The sequence below is a fragment of the Xyrauchen texanus genome, chromosome 12 (assembly GCF_025860055.1).
Source record: "Xyrauchen texanus isolate HMW12.3.18 chromosome 12, RBS_HiC_50CHRs, whole genome shotgun sequence".
In the NCBI taxonomy this organism is placed as follows: domain Eukaryota; kingdom Metazoa; phylum Chordata; class Actinopteri; order Cypriniformes; family Catostomidae; genus Xyrauchen; species Xyrauchen texanus.
Genome location: NC_068287.1, coordinates 34963841 through 34986130, shown reverse-complemented (window position 1 = coordinate 34986130; position 22290 = coordinate 34963841). Strand labels below are relative to the sequence as shown.

Here is a 22290-nt window from a genome sequence, read left to right as displayed (position 1 = left end):
AATATTCCTTGTCCATTCCTTGATCTTATAATAAATATATTTTTCAAATGTTTGTAGCTAATGAGAGTCCCTGAAATTATCACATTTATTTTGAGACACAATACATATTTGTCATTTTCAGTTTTGTTCAAGGTGATTAAATCAATGTTTTTTTAGTAACCGTTCAATGAGCGAAATGATAGTATTTGGGGGTAAAAAAAGACCCCATAAAACACATTGTTTTATTTATTTATTTAAGTGGAGGGAATAGATTTGTTATAAAAAAAAATTCCATAAGGATGACTTTAGCCCTGTTGTACCTACAAACATACAATTTATTTTAGCATATTCATACTTACCAGGGGTTTGGCGTCCAAGGTCTGGATTGTTTAAACTGTCTTTGAGGTTTTCATAATCACCAGTGTCTGTAAACACACCCCAGAAGTTAGCCTGATACACATTGAAGTGGTGCATTTTGGTCATTTATTTATTTATTCATTAATAACAGCATGTTATACCCGAGTCATCATCTCTGTTGCCACATTCGTCACATGCAGATGCATTCCCGTCCTTTTGCTCTATATTTCCCCCTATATTTATATAATTTCCACCTACAAAGTTAAGAAAATTTACATTAACATATTATCAGATGATGCAATGATTTTATTATGTCATTCCCTCACAAAAAAATAAACATGGTAGTTACTACAGTATTTGTCACAACAGTAAAACCATAATGAATTCAAATAGATCCCTCAAGCAATGTAAAGGGCTGTTCAAACTGGACATCCTTGCAGTAAAAACATCACCCCTGAATACAGAAATACAGAAAACAGAACGCAGCGCAATGAATAGAACAGAACGCACAAGGCCGACCGTAGCTTTTTTGGGGTCCCAAGCAGATTTTCAAAATGGGGCCTCCCACAGGTACGCATAACTTTAACACACCCAACATTAACATAAAGTATAAGCAAGCTTAGAATTGTGCAAAGAAATAAATAAATACATTTTTTAAAATGCGTAAAGCTTAAAAATGCTAAAATATAAACTAGTTTATTAGCACAGGCATAACTGCTTTAGAATTACAAAAATGAAATATAATTATTTTTTAAACTAATCAAACACACCAATCACAATTCACAAATTAATAAATATCTTTAATGAAATTTCTAGACTATGCAAATAATTATTATTTTTTTTTTTAAATTAAAGTAAGTTAGATGCTATTTGCATCATGGTGGCAGAAACAACTTGCACAGCAGTGTATTATAGTGTATTTAAAAATAATACATCAAATAACATATTCAGCGTATTCCCTGTTGTACCCTGTGCTACATACAGTACATACAATTGATTTGTTTCATACACACCAGGGGTTTGGTGTCCAAGGTCTGGATTTCTACAGCTTGTTGGCAGCATATCCTTTGACTCATTTATTTTATTTAAATAATACATAAATTATTTTACATAAACATTACTGCTTTGATGTGTTTGTGTGTATTTGTATACTGTTCACAGGCATAAAAGTAGTTTGCTTAACATCTTTTTCAAGATGGCCTTTTGCAAATGTTTCCCTCCATGTGAGCAGTTTATCCCTGTCTGCTCGGTGAGTCAGATTGCTTTTACTACAAACGCATGAGACTCAAGTCACTTCGCTCTCGGGTTGCTCTTTTTCTGAGGGAACTCCTGAAGAACCACATGAGGGAGATGTGTGAGGACGGGGAGATGCATGGAGAGTTTGACAAATACATTTTGCTAGCACAAGCCTCATGTTTCTCCTCACATTTGGTTTCTTCACAGTACATACACAATGGTGTCATCACAGGTCCAGGAAACCACATCACTGTCATGACCCTCATTCTCCACAGGGCAGTAAGATGCTGAGCCGCTGGGGAATGCCAGCCTTGAAAATGCACGGGGGTGTCTCGAGATGCATTTTAAAGAATGAATATCACCTTCAGTCATATATTTTGTTCATCTTGGGTTCAGCTCAATGTGAGGAAACAATGTTTTCATGTAATTTCAACATAAAGGAATAAAGTTATTTTAAATGATAAAAGTGGAGTGGTGGTGGTGTAGTGGTCTAAGCACACTGGTTCGAGCCCCACAGCCACCACAATTGTGTCCTTGAGCAAGGCACTTAACTCCAGGTTACTCCAGGGGGATTGTCCCTGTAATAAGTGCACTGTAAGTTGCTTTGGATAAAAGCATCATGCCAAATGCATAAATGTAAATGTAAATGACATAATTAAGTAGCCTTAAAGTGATTTTCTTTTGTGTGTTCCTAACATTATATTTTTCCTCATTTTACATAATATATATGCATCATATTATTGATTTATGTTGTGAGGTTATGCTAGCAATAGCATACTTTAACATGCTAAATTCTTAGTAGTAATTGCGCCTTGAGTAAAGCAACATATAGGTTTGTGACAGGGCGGAGGGCGGGGCTAGGTCGTGATGCTGCACACCCGGCCCCTAATCAGGCAAATCAAACCTCTGAGAGGGATAAAGGCCGACTGGAAGCTGCAGTGCGAGAGAGAGAGAGAGATTTATGGGCAGCTGTCCGACACACCTGTGTGTGTGTGTGTGTGTGTGTGTGTGTGTGTGTGTGTGTGTGTGTGTGTGTGTGTTTGTCTTTTTGGTTGAGTTTCATATTAAAACATTATTTATATCATCAAGCCGGTTCTCGCTTCCATTCCCATTAATCCCTTTACAAGGTTGTTGTTTGTGTACTCGTCCTCAACCTAAGCAAAAGCTCCACACTTCACATTACAATGGTAAACCAGCATAACATAACTGGTTATTCTAAATCATAAAATAACACATTAACTACTTACTTAATTAATTGACATTCACCCTACATAATGTAATCAAGTAGAGTGCATTCTCTAATTTTATTGAACTACATTAAAAGAAAGCAAAGAAAACAAGTTTAGAAGAGGAACTCAATTTTGGTTTGTAACACAAATAATATGGTTTAGTAAATCGGACAACCTTTGGAGATTTCACGTTTTTTAAGTGCTTGGTATTTTGTGTAATCTGTGGTTTCCATAGTACATCTTTGAAAGGGTTATTAGTTTGATGTTATACTAAATAATCATTTTTGGTTTTCATTTCATAAAGGGTTCAGATTTCTTGTATAAGTCACAAACATTCTTAATTCACTTTACTTGCTTCTATTCACTTTCTATTCGTTTTGAAATAGTTTATTTGGCAAGTTTTTTCTCCAAATATAAATTATATTAGATTAGTTTTAGATTAGACCAAGTAATAACTGAACCACTTTCATCTGAGAATCATGTCTAACCTGAGCTCTGAGACGATGTTCTGCTGGGACAATCCGGAATCACAGTTCTACAGAACAAAAGAAAGACCATTTCTGATATTTATTATACATTTTGAGGAGCCTGGAGTAAATGAGAAAATGTATATTTGTGTGATTAAGTACCATTGTGTTGTGCAAACAAAAAGTATAAAATCTAAATTATTTCACTGTCTGTGAAAAATTAATATGGATAATGACTTAATGTTTATTAGTCTGATTGTAACTGTTTAAAACAACTTCTGAAAAAATGTAATCAGGCAGATATGCTCTTACATGTAAATGCCTGGTTCATCTGTGGGCTGATATGGCTCATCTTCAATATGCAGAAAAGAGTCACATATTGATGGTTATTTACTAATTATTCTCTCTCTCTTTCTCTATCACACACATGCACACACACGCACACACATAAAGCTCATATCTCATATTCAGGCAAATACTTAAAAATAAAACTGTGAACACCTAAATAACATAAAAATGTGTAATTGGACTTCTGACCATAGTCATCCACATGAATGTTGATTCCCTCCTCACCATTTTGGTTCACATAACTGGCTTGACTTCCAGCTTCAGAGATAAAAAAAAAAGTTATAAAATAACATAATAATTGTAACTAAATTTTTAATAATCATTCAATAATAAAAATCTGTTTTTAAGATTTATTATATTGTCTCAAAGGCCAAAATGACAGTATGGAACTCACTTTCTGAGGGAGGACAGGAGGGTCTCTTCTCTACAGTAATGGATGGAGAACTCAGGGAACTGATTGAAAACTGGATATTAACAACACGCAGAGACACAAAACACTGTGTGTATATTTGTGTGAATACTCACTTGGGTAGTGGGTAAGGCATGGTTTGAAATCTATGATGGTCTAAATGGGGTGCATCTGAATAAGAGAGGGAGACAACCATTGTCATCCTTGTCTGAATTAAAAACAAATTTTAAGATGCATTTATCTGAGCACAAACGGTGCTCATTATGTAATAGCTTATGATGAGACAATTTTTTTTACATGTAGACTCAGGATGCCTACCCATGAAACCTGATCTGCATGAAGAAAGAAAGAGAAAATATTAACCCAACACACACATGCAACCTCAAACAGGTGAGTTAAAACTTTGGGGTCCAAGAGTCTGAGACCACATTAAAAATGTGTAATTCAAAATCAAATTTAAAACTGGAAATAAACAGTTGTAGTAGAAGGATGTTGTATAATTTGAAAGAAAGAAATGTTGTGATGTAAAATGGCAGTGCACTATTTCTAATTCACTTATCAAATGTAAGATATTCATGAACAGGACCATGGACTCCTTTGTACAAAAGGTCAGATAGATTTGCTTGCTTTCACTGAAGCACACAAGATGCTCTTTAGAACGTTTCAAATCATGCTTGTTCAAACATGCGGAGTCCATGCTAGCTCGAGTGTATGTTGTCATTAAAGCAAAAGGGGCCAAATCAGATATTAAAAACTCAATTTTTTTATTTATTTTTTCACTCAAATTGTTATGCATAATAATGTAATTTAAAATAAATATAAGAAGCATTTTCAGAAATGATCCTAGACTTTTGGACCCCACAATATTTATGAAAATTGCAATCTGAAAAGAGACACATCCTCTGTTCGGTGGGTGAGAGATATTATTCCTTACGTTGAGTTGTATTCTGGACTAGAATCACTGGACCTCTGATGGATGGATGCTACAGAGGAAATAGTTTGGAAATACTAATGTACTAACTAAATGTTGTCATGATGCACTTACAAAGTATTGAGACAGACACAGCAAACGTTATGGTACAACTCTTTCTTAAGATGTTAGAGTTTTGCATACCTGTATACCAATAGGCAGTTAGTGTACAGTAAATTTGTTATTTGGATTACCATATACCACCACATTTTATTTTAGCATGCAGTTCTGGAAAAAGAAAGATTGATTTTTGTTTTAGACGGATGCATTTTGGAAGTGACCGTTTGCCTTACTTGGTTGTTTGCGGCCCCAGCAGCCTACACAAAGACTGGTTACAAAGATGATTGACAGGAGGAGAGCACCGCCCACAACAGACAGCAGTGCAGTGTCCATAACTGACAAGAGAATGCGAGAACATTTAATTTATGGATATATTCGGCTATAATGGAGAGCACCAACCTGAATCTGTAGTAGGTTAGTGTGACTAAATGCATTAAAAAACAACAACAAAGAAATCAACTCTATTTGTTTTTTTGTGTGTGTGAAATTGACCTCTAATATTTGTGAGTTATGCAAATGAAACAATAGGGAGGCGGTTGGCTGAGGTGCTGGGGTCATTGGATGCACAAACTCTCATTTCTTAATGCTAGCAACAGGTAGCCTATTATTCAGGTCATCACCATCTTTAAGAAATGCCTGCACTGTCAAATAAATCTTGTTGTTACAACTTCAAAACGTAAGTGTTTGTGCTGCCTTAAAATTGGTTTGTTTAAAGTTATTTAAACAGAACATAATGTTGACTTAAATAAATGTAATTTGATAAATGAGCTTAATGTCTTAAGAAAACTTGATCTCATCTATCTCAATCAACTTAATTCTAATTCAATTCAAATCAAATATTCACTCACTGAGCACTTTATTAGGAACACCTGTACACTTACTTGTTTATGCAATTATCTAACCAGCCAACCATGTGTCAGCAGTGTAATATATACCATGCAGATACGGGTCAGGAGCTTCTGTTATTGTTCACATCAACCATCAGAATGGGGAAAAAAACGTGATCTCAGTGATTTTGACCGTGGCACGATTGTTGTTGCCAGAAGGGCTGCTTTGAGTATTTCTGTAACTGCTGATCTCCTGAGATTTTCATGCACAACAGTCTCTAGAATTTATGCCAAAAACCATCCAGTGAGCAGCAATTCTGTAGGCATAAACACTTTGTTGAGAGAGGTCAACGGAGAATGGCCAGACTGGTTCGAGCTGACAGAAAGGCTACAATAACTCAGATAACCACTCTGTACAATTGTAGTGAGCAGAATAGCATCACAGTATGCATAACACGTCAAACCTTAAGGATGGATGGGCTACAACAGCAGAAGACCACATCTGGCACATTTTTAGGACCGTAGTGTTCCTAATATAGTGCTCAGTGAGTGTAGTTCAATTACTTATCATAAGTAATATGAAATCATAATATAACAAAAGAAGTAGTTAGAGATATACCATTGTTAGAGATAAAATAAACTTAATGGTGAATGGCCAGTTGATGATCAGAGATCAATGTTTGATCCCTCTATCATATTCAGACTTAGCTTGTCAAGGAGACACACATGGGTCACAACACTTTAAACGCAAATCACAATGGTGAAAATCACCAAACACATCACTGAGTAAAAGGATGTGCTATATGACAAATAACTGAAAGTGACAACAAACACAACATCCAAGAGCACAAATTAAAGTAGCAAACCGTAAAAAAAGGAAAATTAATATAGTAGCACTGCAATTTAATACAGTGCATGCCGGGAATTCGAATTTGTGATGTGCGTAGTTCTCTTGACTTATATTTTCTATTTCAGCTAAATAGTTTTTCTAATTTCATTAACTTATCACAAGTTTAGCCAACAAAACTTGGATAAATGAGTTCTCAACTCAAGTCATCTAAAGCACTTTCTTTACTTGTCCTAACACAAAAGAATTGCTCTACTCTCACTATATGCAATTGCAGGGCCATAACCATCTTGGACATTAAGAAGAGAGCTCAATAAATAGATTTCCCTGACTGATTCTTAAACTTTTAGGACAATCATCATCATTGAACACTTTCATCCCTAAATAGCTTGTACCTTTGCCTTGCAGAGCTTCTAACGGTGCCAACTCTATATGACTAATCAGTTGTGTCACATACTACCAAAAAAATTATATTTTTAATCAATATGTTTGTCTTGTTTCTTTAATACAAGTTGCCATAAGGTATTATGATTTGTTTTCAGATGATCTAGTTTGAATATACGACCATTTGCCTTGTTCAATTGGCGAATTTCTATTTATTTTTTTTACTTGTTTTAAACATAAACCTCACAAAATGTACTATTTTCTTATTTTCTAATAACCATTTTTGCAGTGTACTAGTCCTCACTTGTAAATTCCTTTTGGCTAAAAGCATTCTGAATAAATGTATATGTAAATTGTTGCTCCAATTAGTGTCAATGTGCAAATCCACCTGTTCACTATAACATTTTATTCAAATGAGCTTTCTACTCTTTTCAGAATTATTATTTTTTTTTTGCCAGTTTTAATTTAGAAGATTCTCAATCTGTGAAATTTCAATCAGCATCACATGCCTTGCAAGTTTTTACACACCTCTAAGTATGTGTGACTGTCTGTGGTTGCATTTAGTGCAAGAAAACGGATTTCCTGTATTTTGCAGTTAGATGAGAAAAAAATGACACATTATGATAGATATGGGCCTCACTTCAGCTCCAGAGCTGTAGTGAATCATGCCCAGAGTCTCAAAAGCAAGGAACCATGCCTAGATTTTCTTTCTGTTACACTACATACTCAACACAGTACATTATGGAGACTTTCTCCAAAATAAATAAATAAATCAACTCATCAGAAACAATTCAATTGTGTTTATCATGCACTCAGTATTACAACATATGACTAACTTGTTTAAATGTATGCAATGATTTTCATATTATTAATAATATTTAATTATGTGAGAAGTGTGCATAACTGTACATGGCTTTGGTGAGAAATATAATGAACTGTTCAGAGCACAAATGTAAATGTAACTGGCTTATGTAAAGTGTCATAATGTGGTTTCTATTGCGTTTTCAGACCTCTTGACCCTTTGATCTCAAACTAGTTGAATATGAACCAGCACTACTGTACCATTAATTTTAAAGTGAATTAGCCAGTACATAAATCATTAAAATAAATAATTTTGGCTAAACTGTGCTTACCAACTGAGAGACAGTTTTTCTTGTGTTTTGAAACATTAATATGAGATCAGCAATGAAAATGATTAATACATTTAATATGTGCTAACAATTAACAAGATAGCTTGACAATTTTCAAAGGCAATTTAAAATATCAAATTGGCTTCTAAATGTTTTGAAGCCCTTTTGTATTTAACATAACCCTCAGATTAGGGTTAATTCTCACTAATAAACTGAGGAAAAAGAGGAAACTACAGGTTTTGGAGTTGTTTTCCTTACCAGTCACATTTAGCTTGCTCACTAGTGGTTTTAATGCACTATTTTCTGTAACTTTGCTTTGAAACTAAATGTATTGTGAAAAGCGCTATCCAAATAACTGACATGACTCAAAAAAGGTGTGGAAAGAAGATTGTGGACTCATCGGCACTGGTTGCTTGATGATGTGTGAGAGGGTTAAGATGCACAAGACCGCTTGAAAATTAATAAAAATGAAAAGGGCAGTTTGTCACTAAAGATCAAGGAAATATCAGAGAACAGCTCTCTTAAGCTCAAACTTTTACTCTCACATTGTCTTTATTGTGAAACGGATAACTCTATATACATAGTATTCAACATAGTATGATCAGTTATTCCTCTTTTAATGGGTGAAAATAGATTTATTTAAAAATATGGGACAAGTCTTACCTGATTACTAGTAGCAAATTCAGTCAAGACACCACACGTTCTGCTCAGCAGAAATCTGCAACCAAACTGGAGACCAGTTGACACGCTTAATGCAGATTGCAAAATTCACACTTAACTCGCAGCTCACACTAAAGGTGCCACCATTTTTTATTCTGCCACCCACACAGCAAGCCCTTATCTTATTCCTCAGGTGCAGTCCCTTTGCTCTCTTTCTCCCGTTTGCTCGGTATCCTAACCCAAATATCAGCAACATATGCTCATATCTGCACTTAATCTGAACTTAATTTCTTAAGTCTTGTTATTTGATATGAGCAATTTAGGTGGGTACTAATCTACTAGGCCTTTGGCGCAAATAACTTTACTTTTAAGTCTCTTTTTTTTGCTGCACTTGCTCTCTCTCCTCATTGGCTCATTGAAAATGCTATTCAGTTGCATGCACCACTCAGCATCTTTTCTTTCTCCCCCAATCTCTCTCTAAGTGGATGCTTTCTACATTTCACATCCCCCCTTGTTTGCTTTCATCTAGAGGATTGGTTTCTTGCTCTTTTCTGTCACTATGCAGATTTTATTCAGTTTCTTGTTTTTTTTTATTTGGTTTGACATCCAAAGGTAGCAGCGACCACCCACAAAGAGGTCAAAAAGCACACAGTCCTTTTTTTGACCTACATTAGTCTGAGAATGTGACCACATTAGAACAAGATTATAATTTAATTGCACCCAATTATGTCCAGGGTTCTATTTCAAACAATAATTGGCTATTTTTAAAAACAATAATGACCAAAAGAGGCATAATTGATATACTTTCATTATGATTTACCTCAATAAATTACCAATACTAGATGAAATATCACATAATAGCAGTTTCTGGAGAAAGGAATGAGGTTAAATATTTTTAATTAACATTTTAAATATTGCATGTTTTAAAAAGCAAGTGCTGAGCTTCATGATGAGTGAGTCATAACTTCTCAAACTTGTCACCCACTCTTGTAGCATTTTGTGGTGTTCTTGTAACCTACACAAAGACACATAAGCACAAATTACAGGAATGGTGTATGTACAAGTATTTTCTCACATGATCATAACAAATCACCAAATGTTCCACAGTACGGCGAATACTCAATTCGATTCAGGCACTTCAGTTTTCATAGTTCATTCATGAGACTTAAATTCTCAGCAATTTTACCAAGCAAGCTTGCATCTCTAGATCCCACCTACAAACAGGAAACCACTGCAACTGAAAACCTTATGATCATCGTTCCTGCCACTGGAGAGAGAGAAACAAAACACGCGAGAGACAGAGAGAAAGATATGAAGCAGTTTAAGTAAAAAAAATGTGCTATTATTAGTATAAGCTGTATATGAAAGTCATGCTAGGAGACATAGATAATAAAAGCTTGTTTTGACAGTGAAAAATGAGCAGACACAAATAAGATAAAAGCTGTCATTTAATATTTAAAAAAGTTACAAAACAAGATTAACAAGCAATGTTTTGCAAATTTTACTAACAGCATAGGGAATGCATTAATAAAAGAAACTGCCTGCATTAATAAAAGAAAAAAAAAAAACTTTTTCAGACAGTTCCCCTTCTTGACAGGATGACAGGAGACATGCCATTGCAAGAAATATATATATATATATATATATATATATATATATATATAAAATTAATAAAACAATTATCATTATCAAATTAAGCTTATATTTGAATCATGGCAGCATTAGTGTTTGTTTTATTGTGTCCTTCCTAAAAGAGTTTAAAGAAGCTCAACTGTATTATGGAAGAAATTATATTAAAGAGAATGAAAAACTAAAGTTGCAGTTAAGGAAGATTATAGACAGTGCTGATCAGTGTATTCCTCAAGTTTAGTCTGAATCTGTTTGTAGTTGCAGTCTGGTTTTGGGGCTAAAAAAAACAAAACAAAATGCAACAACACTCTGACAGTGCATTGGGTTTCAACTTGATTAAAAACCATCTTTATCAGTTTCTATAAAGACATCTGACTAACAGCAACTGAGTTTGACCTGTATCACTGACCTTTGACTCCCTACAGACAGCAAATTGATATTGTGTAATTGATAGCCACAGAACTTCCAGGAAAGACATTAATTGAATTTTTGTTAGTTTGACATGTTCCCAAAATCAATATTGTGTTAAGATGAAAAAGGAAAAAAAAAAAAAAGAATAAAACAAATTAATAATAATAATAATAATAATAATAATAATAATATATAATAATTTACTATAAAACTTCTTATTATGAAGAGAGTCCAATCAGTTATTTGTCTGAAACTGCTCCAGGACTGGCTGTCGGCGACTCAAGTGCCGTCTGTCTAAGCAAATCAGACAGTTGTTCCCTGTACCGAGAACCAGCCAAATCCTTTTGGCGTCTCAAATTAAAACGCTTGATAATGTTACTTTAGTGGACCTGCCCCTCTTTGGAACAACAATTGGTGCATCATCTGGAGAACAAAAAAAAAAAAAGAGAGAAGGCACATCAGTATATTATATTTCCATGAGGCCATAATTACAATAATTCTGAATGCAGCCTAAGCTTTATATAAGATTTAGACAACTTTAAGTGCTTTCAAAATAGCCTCATATTTCTGCTTTTACACCCTCCATCCTACTAGGCTTCCACTGTTATTTTTTCATAACAAATTAAGTGAGGAGTTGAAAATATTTTCTAAAATTATTGTCAGCATGCCATAAAGTGCTGTCTACAGACATCAAGTTGTATTTTAACATTCCTTTAAAACAGCAAGACCATTTATGATGAAAAAGTATGTCAATTTAATTGACTGAAAATTTCAGTTGAAATCTAATAGCGAATTTCACATTTCCTCAACTGACCAAATTCAGACTGAAACAGGAAAAGCCAATCTAAGAGAATATTGTGATGTCACAATGAGATCACTCACCACAGGGCACGTAGTTTTCAGCCAGATTTCTATCTTGCTCAATGAAGAGGGCTGTAGCCAGGAAGAAAGCTCCACCCCCCACGGCAACGAAGGAGCACAGCAGGAGTGACATTTGAAGAGAGCGAAATTCCCACATATACGAGTCAGACTTCTTTAGCGAGTCGGACACCTGAACACGGGGGAGGGGGAAGAAAAAGAGGACAAGCAACCTTAAGTATCTTTAATTAAATCAATAATAAAAAATAAAAATTCTGTGTATGTGTGAGAGAGAGTCATACCACTCCAATGAGGTAGGGGCTAAAAGCATCACCCATCAGGTGCGAGAGCACAATCTGAAAGGCCTCTGCTGTGGAGCGCCGTGTGGGGATCACAACATACTGAGGGAAGACAGGGAAAATTAGGGAATCAAGAAAGGGGGGGTCATATTTTCTAGCAATTTACATCACATAGAAACATCCAAATTAAATAGACAAAAGTTATATACAATTTTGGGTTGTCGATTTGAAGGGATAGTTCAACCAACAATGAAAATTCTTTCATCATTTAGTCACCCTCATGCCATCCAAGATGTGGATGACTTTCTTTCATCTGCTGAGGTCCAAAAAGCACATAAATGCAGCATAAAAGTAATCCATATAACCATACAATTCAGTGGTTAAATCCATATCTTTAGAAGTGATATGATGGGTGTGAGTGAGAAGCAGCTACATTTTTCATTTTCACTTCTTTTGTTTTTGGCTATTCACATTCTTTGTGCATATTGCCGCCTCCTGTGCAGGAATGTGAATTTATAGCAAAAAAGATCTGCTTCTCACCCAAACCTATCATATCACTACTGAAGATATGGATTTAACCACTCGAGTCGTATGGATTACATTTTTATACTGCATTTATGTGATTTTTGAACATTCAAAAGTTCTGGCCATCATTCACTTGCATTGTATGGGCCTACAGAACTTAGATATTCTTCTAAAAATCTTTGTTTGTGTTAAGCAGAAGAAAGTAAATCACATCTGGGATGGCATGAGGATGAGTAAATGATGACAACTTTCATTTTTGAGTGAACCATCCCTTTAATTTTGTGCAATTCAAGCTTGATGTGGCAGTAGGGGGCAGTCAGCTCCAGCTGTACAGGCAACATGTTTTGAATTTTAAGCCACATTTTGTGTGGTTGAATTGTAATGTATTTTAATTATCTAAATTATAATATTTACTGGGGGCCGCTCTCACTAAATATTGATACATGCAATTAACTGAGATTAATTTAATCAGCAGATTATATAATTCATTTGCTAAGTGAAAATAAGTGTGCTTTGTCTGTATGTGGAAGTGGAATCAATAAGATCGACACTCACTAGGAGGATGTCTGCTACAATCGCCCAATTCATAGACAAGAATGTTTCACCCAAGAAGATAAAGACCTGAGAAGAACACAAACACAATCATCAGAGAAAAAAAACAAAATTTTTGGTCAGAATAAAACTGCCCAACATTCAATCATTGCAACAAGACTTTGGTCAGTATACAAGTGCAAGCACTTCCAGGAAAAAACAGCTTATTAAGACTTTCAGATTAGACTTCAAAAGAGACATACAGTCAGGATACAGAATAGGTTAAATATAGGGAGTAACTTACATAAGTGGCCGCAGTACTAGCCTGAGCGAACATGATGGACAGATAGAGAAATGGAGCAGCAAGGAGGAGTCCTGCAGCACAAACCAGAGGATCAGCTCGTGGGGTTTTTATCCTCAGCAACTTGCTGGCCTGTACTCCACCCGCTACACCCAGAATACCACTTACAACTGTGATGATACCAAAAATCAGACTGCAAGATAGAAGAGATTAGAGGAACAATCTTACTGCATTTTAGGGGTTCGGTTCACATGTTTTTGTGACAAATCGTTTTTTTTAACAGTTTTTCTATGTAAACAGGCACTAGACGGATGTCTTTGACTGTTGCGTCACATCTCACATTTTTCAGTCTCACACATGAGCGCCACGTTTTAAGACGGCATGTCAAGTTTAAAGAAACGCATTTCAAGACCCCTGCATTTTGTTATAGTCGCAACCCTGCCAGAAACCTTCTTTCTGAATGGCCCCTTAGATGTACTTTACAGAAAAACAATTACAATATAATGATCAAAGCTAGAATAAAATAAGTTCTGAGATAAGAAACCAATACTCTGTATGGTAACATGATACAGTAAAATCAGTACAGTACTGCAGCATCAAAACAATCATTTAAAGCAAAGATTTCAAAAGTCTGTGCGTAATGTCTTGGTGTACAGGTGTGTATCTTTAAAGAGGGTGCTTGTGTGTGTTACCTGTCAGAGGTGTCACATGGGTTCTTTAAGCAGGGCTGTTTTTCTCCGTTGAAGACCCCCGCTCTGAATAAGAATGCAGGGGCCCACAGGGCCAGAGATCCTGTCACAAAGGCCACAGCCGTGAAGCCAAAAGTGGAAAGAACAAAACTTGGACTGAAAAAGGAATGCAGCGGGAGATAGAGAAAGAACATTTAGTTCAGGCAGAAAAAGGAAACAACATTCAGTCACTGCAATTTACCACAAGACAAATTTCTCATAAAAAAACCAATGTCCTACTTACATTCTACACAGTATTATGGTACATTAGCAGAACCCACATAAATCTGCTCAAATGTTTTTTCACTCATATATATATGTACACAGCCCCAGTGCAGTTTTCAATTGTTTTTAATTTTATTCGTCAGATTCAGAATATATTCAAGCATGACTTATGACAAATCTGGGGAAGGATACAAGGCCATTTCAAAGGAGCTCAGTGTAGTCCTTCATACAGAAGTGGATGAAATATGGAACTACAGCCACTCTGCCTAGGGCAGGTCACCCCTCTAAACTTAGTCTGCCAACAAGAATGGCACTTGTCAGGGAGGCAACAGCAAAGCCAAAAATCACTCTGACTGAGCTACAAAAGTCCATGGCTCAACCATCTCAAAATGATTGCACAAAAAGTGGCTGTATGGAAGAGTGGCAAGGAAGAAGCCTTTGCGGAGGAAAAAAAGCATATGCTTGCACATAAAAGATGTGGCAGAAGGTCTTGTGGTCTGATGAGACTAAAGTGGAACTTTTTGGCTTAAACACTAAACGGTATGTGTGGCGCACAGCCAACACTGCACATCAGCCACCTAACACCATTCCCACAGTGAAACACGCTGGTGGTAGCATCATGTCATGGGGGTGCTTTTCAGCAGCAAGGACTGGGAATCTTGTGAAGATTGTTAGAATAATGAATGCTGCAAAATACACTTTGGAGATTTCGGATGAAAACCATACTCCTCTGCAAGAAAATGTAAAATTCAGAGGAAGTTTGTGTTTTCAGCAGGACAATGAACCAAAGCACAAAGCCAAAGAAACACTGGAGTGGCTTAAAATTAACACAATTGATCAACCCTATTTAACATCTGTGGAAAGACCAAGAAATTGCTGTCCATCGCCGATCCTCAACTAACTTAGTACAGCTTGAGCAATTTTGCATGGAGGAATGGGCTAATATTGCTCCATTGCGTTGTGCATAGTTGATAGAGACCTAACCAAAAAGACTAGTGGCTGTAATAGCTGCAAAAGGTGGTACTGTGGAAAAAGGTTTTACTTCAATATATTCTCAATTTGGAATCAGACAAAAATTGTGAAATCTGCATTGAGGGTGCTGTTTTCCAAGGCACTGCATATTTAACTTATATTTTAAAATTCCCTGCATGTTGGTAAAGTGTGTGACTTATAAACAATGCTTTAAAAGGAAACATGAGCTTGCAGTGACTCACTTCTTGCAGAGCGCTTTCATGTCCTCCAGCCAGCTGGTTCTGTGCACCGTGTGCTCTGGGTGAGCTTCGATTGCACCACGCTCTGGCTCCTGAACCACAAACACCAAGAGGACCACTGCCAGAAGCCCCAGACCAGGGGTCACCTGAGAAAGTGAAGCATAAATCAAAAGGCAGAGTGAGAGAGCAATACAGAGAACTGTTATCATATTTAAGTAGAGTTTGTGGTGAAAGCAAGCATATGTTATGAAATATAATCAGAGAGAGATCAAGTGGTACAGACGTACCCGCAGAGCCCAGTGCCAGTCCCCAGCCACATCATCCACCTTTGAGCCCACTATATAACCCAGACCACTAAAGACGGAAACCAGCAGATTTCAATGAGAATACATTGTGTTAAAGTATGTGAGAATGTCAAATATATATACATATATATATACACATAGTGTGATTAACCTGAATTGCCAATATTATAAAACTAATGGTCCATTAACCAATTTTTTTTCAATACATTTTCAGGAATAAGTCATTTACCAAACTGATATTACCAAAAAATATGAATGCTTCTATCTCACTATGGTTACTATCTGTCAAATATAAATAGGATAAGCGGTCTATGAGAAGATCTTTTACCTGCTAGAGGCCAGGTGAGTCAAATTACGAAATAAAATGCACCCCTGCTCCTTATATTTATTCACTAATATTTTACTTAGTTTATTAACAAAAATAATCAAATAAAATAAAAAAAAAGTACAATCCTCTGTGCTGATTTTTAACACCCATTAGTGTAAATCAAACTTCTATAGAAATGTCCCATGTGACGTCACTTTAATTATAGCTTAAAGGTGATATAAGAGGTTTCTTCATGGAAAGGTATACAAAAACATGTCCTACACCTTTAATAAAATTAACAAAATAAGAGTACTGAGATCCCTCACCAGTCTCTGTGACAGCACTAGAAACTGAAAACAGCAAACAAAAATGTATCCGCAGGCCACAGTCTCAGATGCTTTCTGCCCATCAATAATTTTGCGTGTTCTTAGAATATTATAGTTGCAGCTAATTATTAAGGCTTAATGTAATTAACAAAGAGTTTTGTGTGTGTGTGTGTGTGTGGTCCCACCTGCCCACTGGGATGGCGAAGTAAAACACAGACAGCATGTTGGTCCTCTTCTCCTTGATGAACAGATCAGCAATTATGGTGGGAGCAATTGTGGAGTAACTGGCCTCCCCAACACCCACCAGCCCCCGCGTCACCAACAATGCCCAAAAATACTGAGAAGATGACAGAATTGATTCTATTAGTTTACTAAATCACACTTTATACACACACTCCGAAGAGGACACAATACCAAGTCAGAGATTGAAAGCGGTTGCTTATAAAAATAAACTCTATGTCTTAAAGTGAAAATGGTACAAAGGGCTAACTTGAAGCAGGCTATTTTTTAAGCTAGCATAGTAGTATTTTGAGAAGTATTTTAACATTGAAACAGAAATTTGAATGAAGAGGGTGGTGTTGGACTTACATCTTTGCCAATGAAGGAGCTGGCCAGTGTCACTATACACCAAAAGAAAATACCCACGCACATGATAACCTTCCTGTTATACCTGTCACCCAGGTAACCAAATATTGGAGCTAGAAACATGTAACTGCAGATGAAGACTGAATGGAAAGAAAAGAGTAAGAGAGAGTGAATTCTCAATTCTCTTGATTGAAAGAGCATGTGAAAGTAATGGTGTAAAACTTCAAATGTCTAAATATACACTCACTGAGCACTTTATTAGAAACACTATGGTCCTAATAAATTGCCCAACATGGTCTTCTGCTGTTGTAGCCCATCCATCTCAAAGTGCATTCTGAGATGCTAGTCTGCTCACTACAATTTTTACAGGGTGGTTATCTGAGTTCCCGTGCCTTTCTGTCAGTTCTAACCAGTCTGGCCATTCTCTGTTGACCTCTCATCAACAAGGCGTTTCCGGCCGCAGAATTGCTGCTCACAGGATGTTTTTGGCACCATTCTGAGTAAACTCTAGGTACTGTTGTGCGTGAAAATCCCAGGAGATCAGCAGTTACAGAAACATTCAAACCAGCCCATCTGGTATGACCAACAATCATGCTAAGGTTGATGTAAACATTAACTGAAGCTCCTGACCCTTATCTGTGTGATTTTATACGTTGCCTTGCTGCCACACGACTGTCTGATTAGATACCACATGAATAAGTAGGTATACAGGTGTTCCTAATAAAGTGCTCAGTGACTGTATATCACATGGGTATGAAACACATATTGCATAAATCATCCACTCACCTGTCTGAAGAAGTCCTGATTTGCCATCACTAATGTTGAAGAAATGCTCAATGTCTGGGAGTACACCTGTGAGAGAGGATATGTTTATTATTACAATGAAGTCAAGCACGCATAAGGAAAAAGGATGGGTTCTCCCTTTCCAATGAAGGACTCTATTGTTATACAAGAAGTTTGTTTACAAACCTTCATCAAACATCAAAAGCTGAATCCACATAATGTATAACCTGTTATTTAGTTACAATTCAGTTTAGGGCTGAAACAATTAGTCGATGTTGTCGACAAAATTTTTAATTGTCGAATAGTCTTTGATCTAATTTAAAGTAACATGGTCACATTAAACTAATGATGACACGTGCGAGCAGCACTGCAGCTCGTGCCTGACTGAGGAGAGGAAGAACTACACCGCTCACAGCCCAGATGCACTCTAACCTTATCAAACAGCTTCAGGTGATGTAGATCGTAAGTATGAGGGAATTACAATGCAAAAATACAAATGAACTAAATACAGAAGCATGTTGTGGAATAAGCAGAGACGGAGCTTTTTAAAGGAAAAACCCCGGCATTACATCTTAAATCCATTTATATTTAATGCGTTACAGCTTTATTAAAGTTCAAATAATACAGAAGCAGATCATGTAAATAACTATAAACACAGAAAATGGCGTTTCTCTGTGCAGTCAGTGCCTCTTCTGAGTTGCGTGAATGTCTTGATCTGAGGGGGAGAGATTGAAACTGCACCCATGAGGCACACTCGGTCACAGGGATGCTCATCCCTCAAGCGCGCATGCTTAATGCAGCTACATTATAACGTGATGGCTCTCGACTTATTGAATAATAATAAATGTGTCACTGTGCATGTCTTATGTTGAAGACAATACGCATCTTTATTAATAAGAGACAGTTTGTTTTTTGTGAGTTAAAGATGGATTGAAGTGAACAGAATGGTGAGAGAGGAAGTCTTCACCCCATTATACACTGCAACAAAATACATTTTTGATTTGGCTTGTTTTCCAATATAAATATAAATAATACTTAAAAAAATATATGCATTCACATGAGAAGCAACATATAAGATATTTAGACTTGCTTTTAGAGAAAAGATCTTGAATATTAGCATATTTTGTCTTTACTGAAATATAACCAAGTGAAAAAATACACTTGTATACAAAATACACTTATATTTAAGATACATTCTCTTACAGCAAGACTAAGGGTGTGTTCACACTTGTAGTTCGGTTATCTTGGTCCTGACCAAAAAAGAAAATTATACATTTAGTCCTGGTTCACTTAGCGTTTACACTGGCATTTTTAACACCGAACCTAATGATACAAAACCAAAGGCATCAGGAATAAGTCACAACCTGCTTGGACAGCTTTTATGATGTATATTTTCTGACGGAACTTGCCGATCATCCAAAACAATGCTGGCTGCTGGGCGAAATGCGCTCGTTATATTTATATATGGTGGTATTTTTACCAGCTGAGAACAAATGGAGAGCTAATAAATGTGTAAAGGAATCAAAACAGCGCCAGGAATTCCTCCGTTGCACACACAAACAAAGATATGCTGCAAGGACGGCTGACGGCGGTTCCGGCACCTGTACCGAACTATAATGGGCAACATAGCTCCTATGATGAGAAGGAATGCTTGAGGTCAGTATTAGGCAAATTAGGTCAGTTTAGACGTCTTTGGTCTAAGTTGCATTCATATATCAATCAAACTGCATCAGAGTTAATTTGGAAGAGAACCAAGACCCACTTTTCAGGCGGTCTTGGTCCGCTTGTTTGGTGCGCTCCAAGGTTTGGGTGACAGTGTTCACACTTGTTCATATTAACCGCACCAACAGAGCAATCGCACCAGAGTTCGTTTTAATCGAACCAAACCTGCCAAGTGTGAACACACCCTAAAAATTGTATATGTTGCTTCTTAAGAAAAATGTATCATGTTTTAAGGATTTTTGGACTATTTTAAAATGGAAAACAAGACAAAAACATTTGATAACAATAGTATTTTTTTGCTGTGAATTTCTTTACTGAATAAAACTTAATTTTATTGTTAGTAAGCACGTTTAATACAACCTTTTAAAGTAGAATAATCTGTGAAGAGCTAATGATTAATCATTGCAATAATCGTTCTAATAATCATTATATTAATCGATTAGCAAAATAATTGTTAGTTGCAGCCCTGATTCAGTTATTCTAAGAATTTGCCATGTGACTTAACTCTGTAAACAAGAACAACAAAAAGAAGCAAGTCAGACTACTATAATCTGATAACATGTATAGAGCATTCTTATTAGGACATAAATGGGCGTTACAGATGTGTCTTTTCTATTATGCCTTTAAAATATCACTGTACATCTTGCAACTCACAGCAGTGATCCAGAGTGTAAGGAACCCTGAACTGTCTACCTGCACTGATGCACTGAAAATGCATTAGTTACCTGCCACAGTGAATCTGTCCATGTAGTTTAGTAGGTTGATGTAGCAGAGGACAATAACTGTCAATATAGCCCTTCTATTTGACACTCCACTAGCAGACTCCTCCTCCTTAGAATGAGATTGCCCCACCCCGTTGTCAACAGGCCCCTCCCCCTCATTTTCATCCGAGAAGAAGGGTGTGGTGTCTGCAGAAGCATCTGTTTGTGACATCACTGCTGTAGCAGAAGGAAGATGATGCTAATGTACAAATCTATTAACCAATGATAGCAAAAGTTTTCAGTAATGGGTTATTGATATAGATTGCAAATATACAGATGCATATAATACACTCAACACTTAGATTTTTTTAAATAATCATATGTTTGATTATTTGCATTAGGCTTTACTTGTACAGGAAGCATTTCTTTGCTATCAGACAGCATTTCAAATTGCATTCTTGCCAACTGTTGATCACAGCGACATCATATGCAATACAGAAGTACTTGTCAATCTAAATCAAAACATCTGCTAAATGCCTTAAATGTGAAACATCTCTGCCACAAAGAATCAAAACCAAAGGAAGACAGACGCAGTTATTGGACAGTACTGTGTTCAATGCTTAAGGCCAAAACAAAAAAAAAAGAGCAAAGTTCACCACTGTCAGTCTCTCTTCATTGTATAAATACAAGCAAGCAGCTAGTGTAGCATGGAAAAACTACTGATCACAATCAAAAACGAGGATTTATCTTTTTGTGTGGGAGTCAAACCGTTATAAATAATGGCAAGAATGCTGCCAATGTGTGCTTTTGTCTGATGCATTGAAAGCAGTTTTCTAAAACAGACTCCAATGGGACAGAATGGATAAGCATATTTATAATCCAATTCATCAGGGGAGTTTTCTCATAGATGCATAAAACAGACACACCACTGAGAGGGAAGTAGCCATGGTGTCAGGCTCGTGATGCAAAATTATCTCGTCACAAAGTCATGTGAATACAGTGAAGAGGAAGACACTGAAAGAAAAACACTGACATCAGGAGGAATTATGTGACATGCTTGGAAAGCAGTGTATGTGTGTGGTATTATTTAAAAAAAACAACATATGAACATGTGGACAGATGTTTAGGTTTGATTTAAAAGCAGATAATATCTATTCCCGTTAACAAAGGAATAAATAAATTAGTGTCTGAACACAGTACCTAAGCCAAACTTTAGGAAGCTTTTTTTTTTTACTTATAAGGGAGCAACATGACAGAAGAATCCTTATCCATTCTCAGTTATCTGCATCTTTGACTCAGATAAACATGTCAGCTGAATCCATACAAACACTGAACCGGTTTCTGCTGACATTTGATGACTGGTGTTGACCAATACTAGTCTGTGTACAGACATGAAACTAGGGTTCACAAAAAAACTTTCAGCAAGCAAAAAAAAAAAAAGTGTGTCCATCTGGCTCAAATCTTCAACATGTTGCTATTATGGGAAGCCATTGGGATATTTCTTTAAAACAACATTTGGGGAGCAAAACACAACCATGGCAAAAAAAGAACATTTAGAAACAACCTTTCAGTTAACATTGTTTACAAAGATATGCAAGGGCATCAAACGTATAAAATTTTTTAGTATGAACCGTCTCCATTCTGATATATCCAAGAGTTAGTACGGTGACTTCTAAGTTACAGTCTAAACACTCTTCATATCTTTGTGCTGTTGTTTACCTGGAAAATACAACGCGTTGACAGGCGCGTCCTCAAATTTCTTTCTCTGGCGGTGTCTGGGTCTCCCTGAGACGCTTCAGAGTGTTAGTTTTACCTTACCTCCAGTGTGAACATTTTTCAAAGAACAGTGGCGGACCTCAAACCGTACCGTGTAGCTAACCGACTTCACTGTTTTGCTGCCTCTCTGCAATCTCAGCACGACGCCATATTGGTATGACGCA

General features: G+C 36.4%; 1 protein-coding gene and 1 long non-coding RNA gene across 3 annotated transcripts; both read right to left on the bottom strand.

Annotated features, from left to right (window-relative positions):
- Nucleotides 1-535: 535 nt before the first annotated feature.
- Nucleotides 536-3791, bottom strand: LOC127653223 (uncharacterized). The gene is made up of 3 exons (XR_007971783.1): nucleotides 3581-3791; nucleotides 3290-3336; nucleotides 536-590 (listed from the first exon to the last, which is right to left on the bottom strand). It is a non-coding gene; the product is annotated as an uncharacterized LOC127653223 (long non-coding RNA).
- A 219-nt stretch (nucleotides 3792-4010) lies between these two features.
- On the bottom strand, nucleotides 4011-22279 carry spns1 (SPNS lysolipid transporter 1, lysophospholipid). 2 transcript variants are annotated; one of them, XM_052139828.1, is made up of 15 exons: nucleotides 22070-22279; nucleotides 20375-20587; nucleotides 17931-17996; nucleotides 17148-17284; nucleotides 16745-16896; nucleotides 15909-15975; nucleotides 15625-15767; nucleotides 14150-14302; nucleotides 13461-13650; nucleotides 13181-13246; nucleotides 12104-12202; nucleotides 11826-11994; nucleotides 8907-11366; nucleotides 4142-5390; nucleotides 4011-4069 (listed from the first exon to the last, which is right to left on the bottom strand). In XM_052139828.1, exons 2-13 carry the CDS (start codon nucleotides 20580-20582, stop codon nucleotides 11296-11298), a joined length of 1521 nt encoding a protein of 506 aa, XP_051995788.1. In that variant the 5' UTR covers nucleotides 20583-20587; nucleotides 22070-22279; the 3' UTR covers nucleotides 4011-4069; nucleotides 4142-5390; nucleotides 8907-11295. The 2 variants fall into 2 exon arrangements, with proteins under 2 accessions (XP_051995788.1, XP_051995789.1); XM_052139829.1 differs by having other exon boundaries at nucleotides 20375-20584.
- Between the last annotated feature and the right edge of the window lie 11 nt (nucleotides 22280-22290).

What these genes read in the sequence shown, in the direction of transcription:
- spns1 (XM_052139828.1), bottom strand. Translation starts at nt 20,582, where the DNA reads ATGTCACAAACAGATGCTTCTGCAGACACCACACCCTTCTTCTCGGAT. An exon ending in GCTCCTTCATTGGCAAAGAT is followed by an intron (nt 16,897 to 17,147) that starts GTAAGTCCAACA and finishes TCATCTTCTCAG; the next exon opens with TATTTTTGGGCATTGTTGGT. An exon ending in ATGAAAGCGCTCTGCAAGAA is followed by an intron (nt 14,303 to 15,624) that starts GTGAGTCACTGC and finishes TTCCTTTTTCAG; the next exon opens with TCCAAGTTTTGTTCTTTCCA.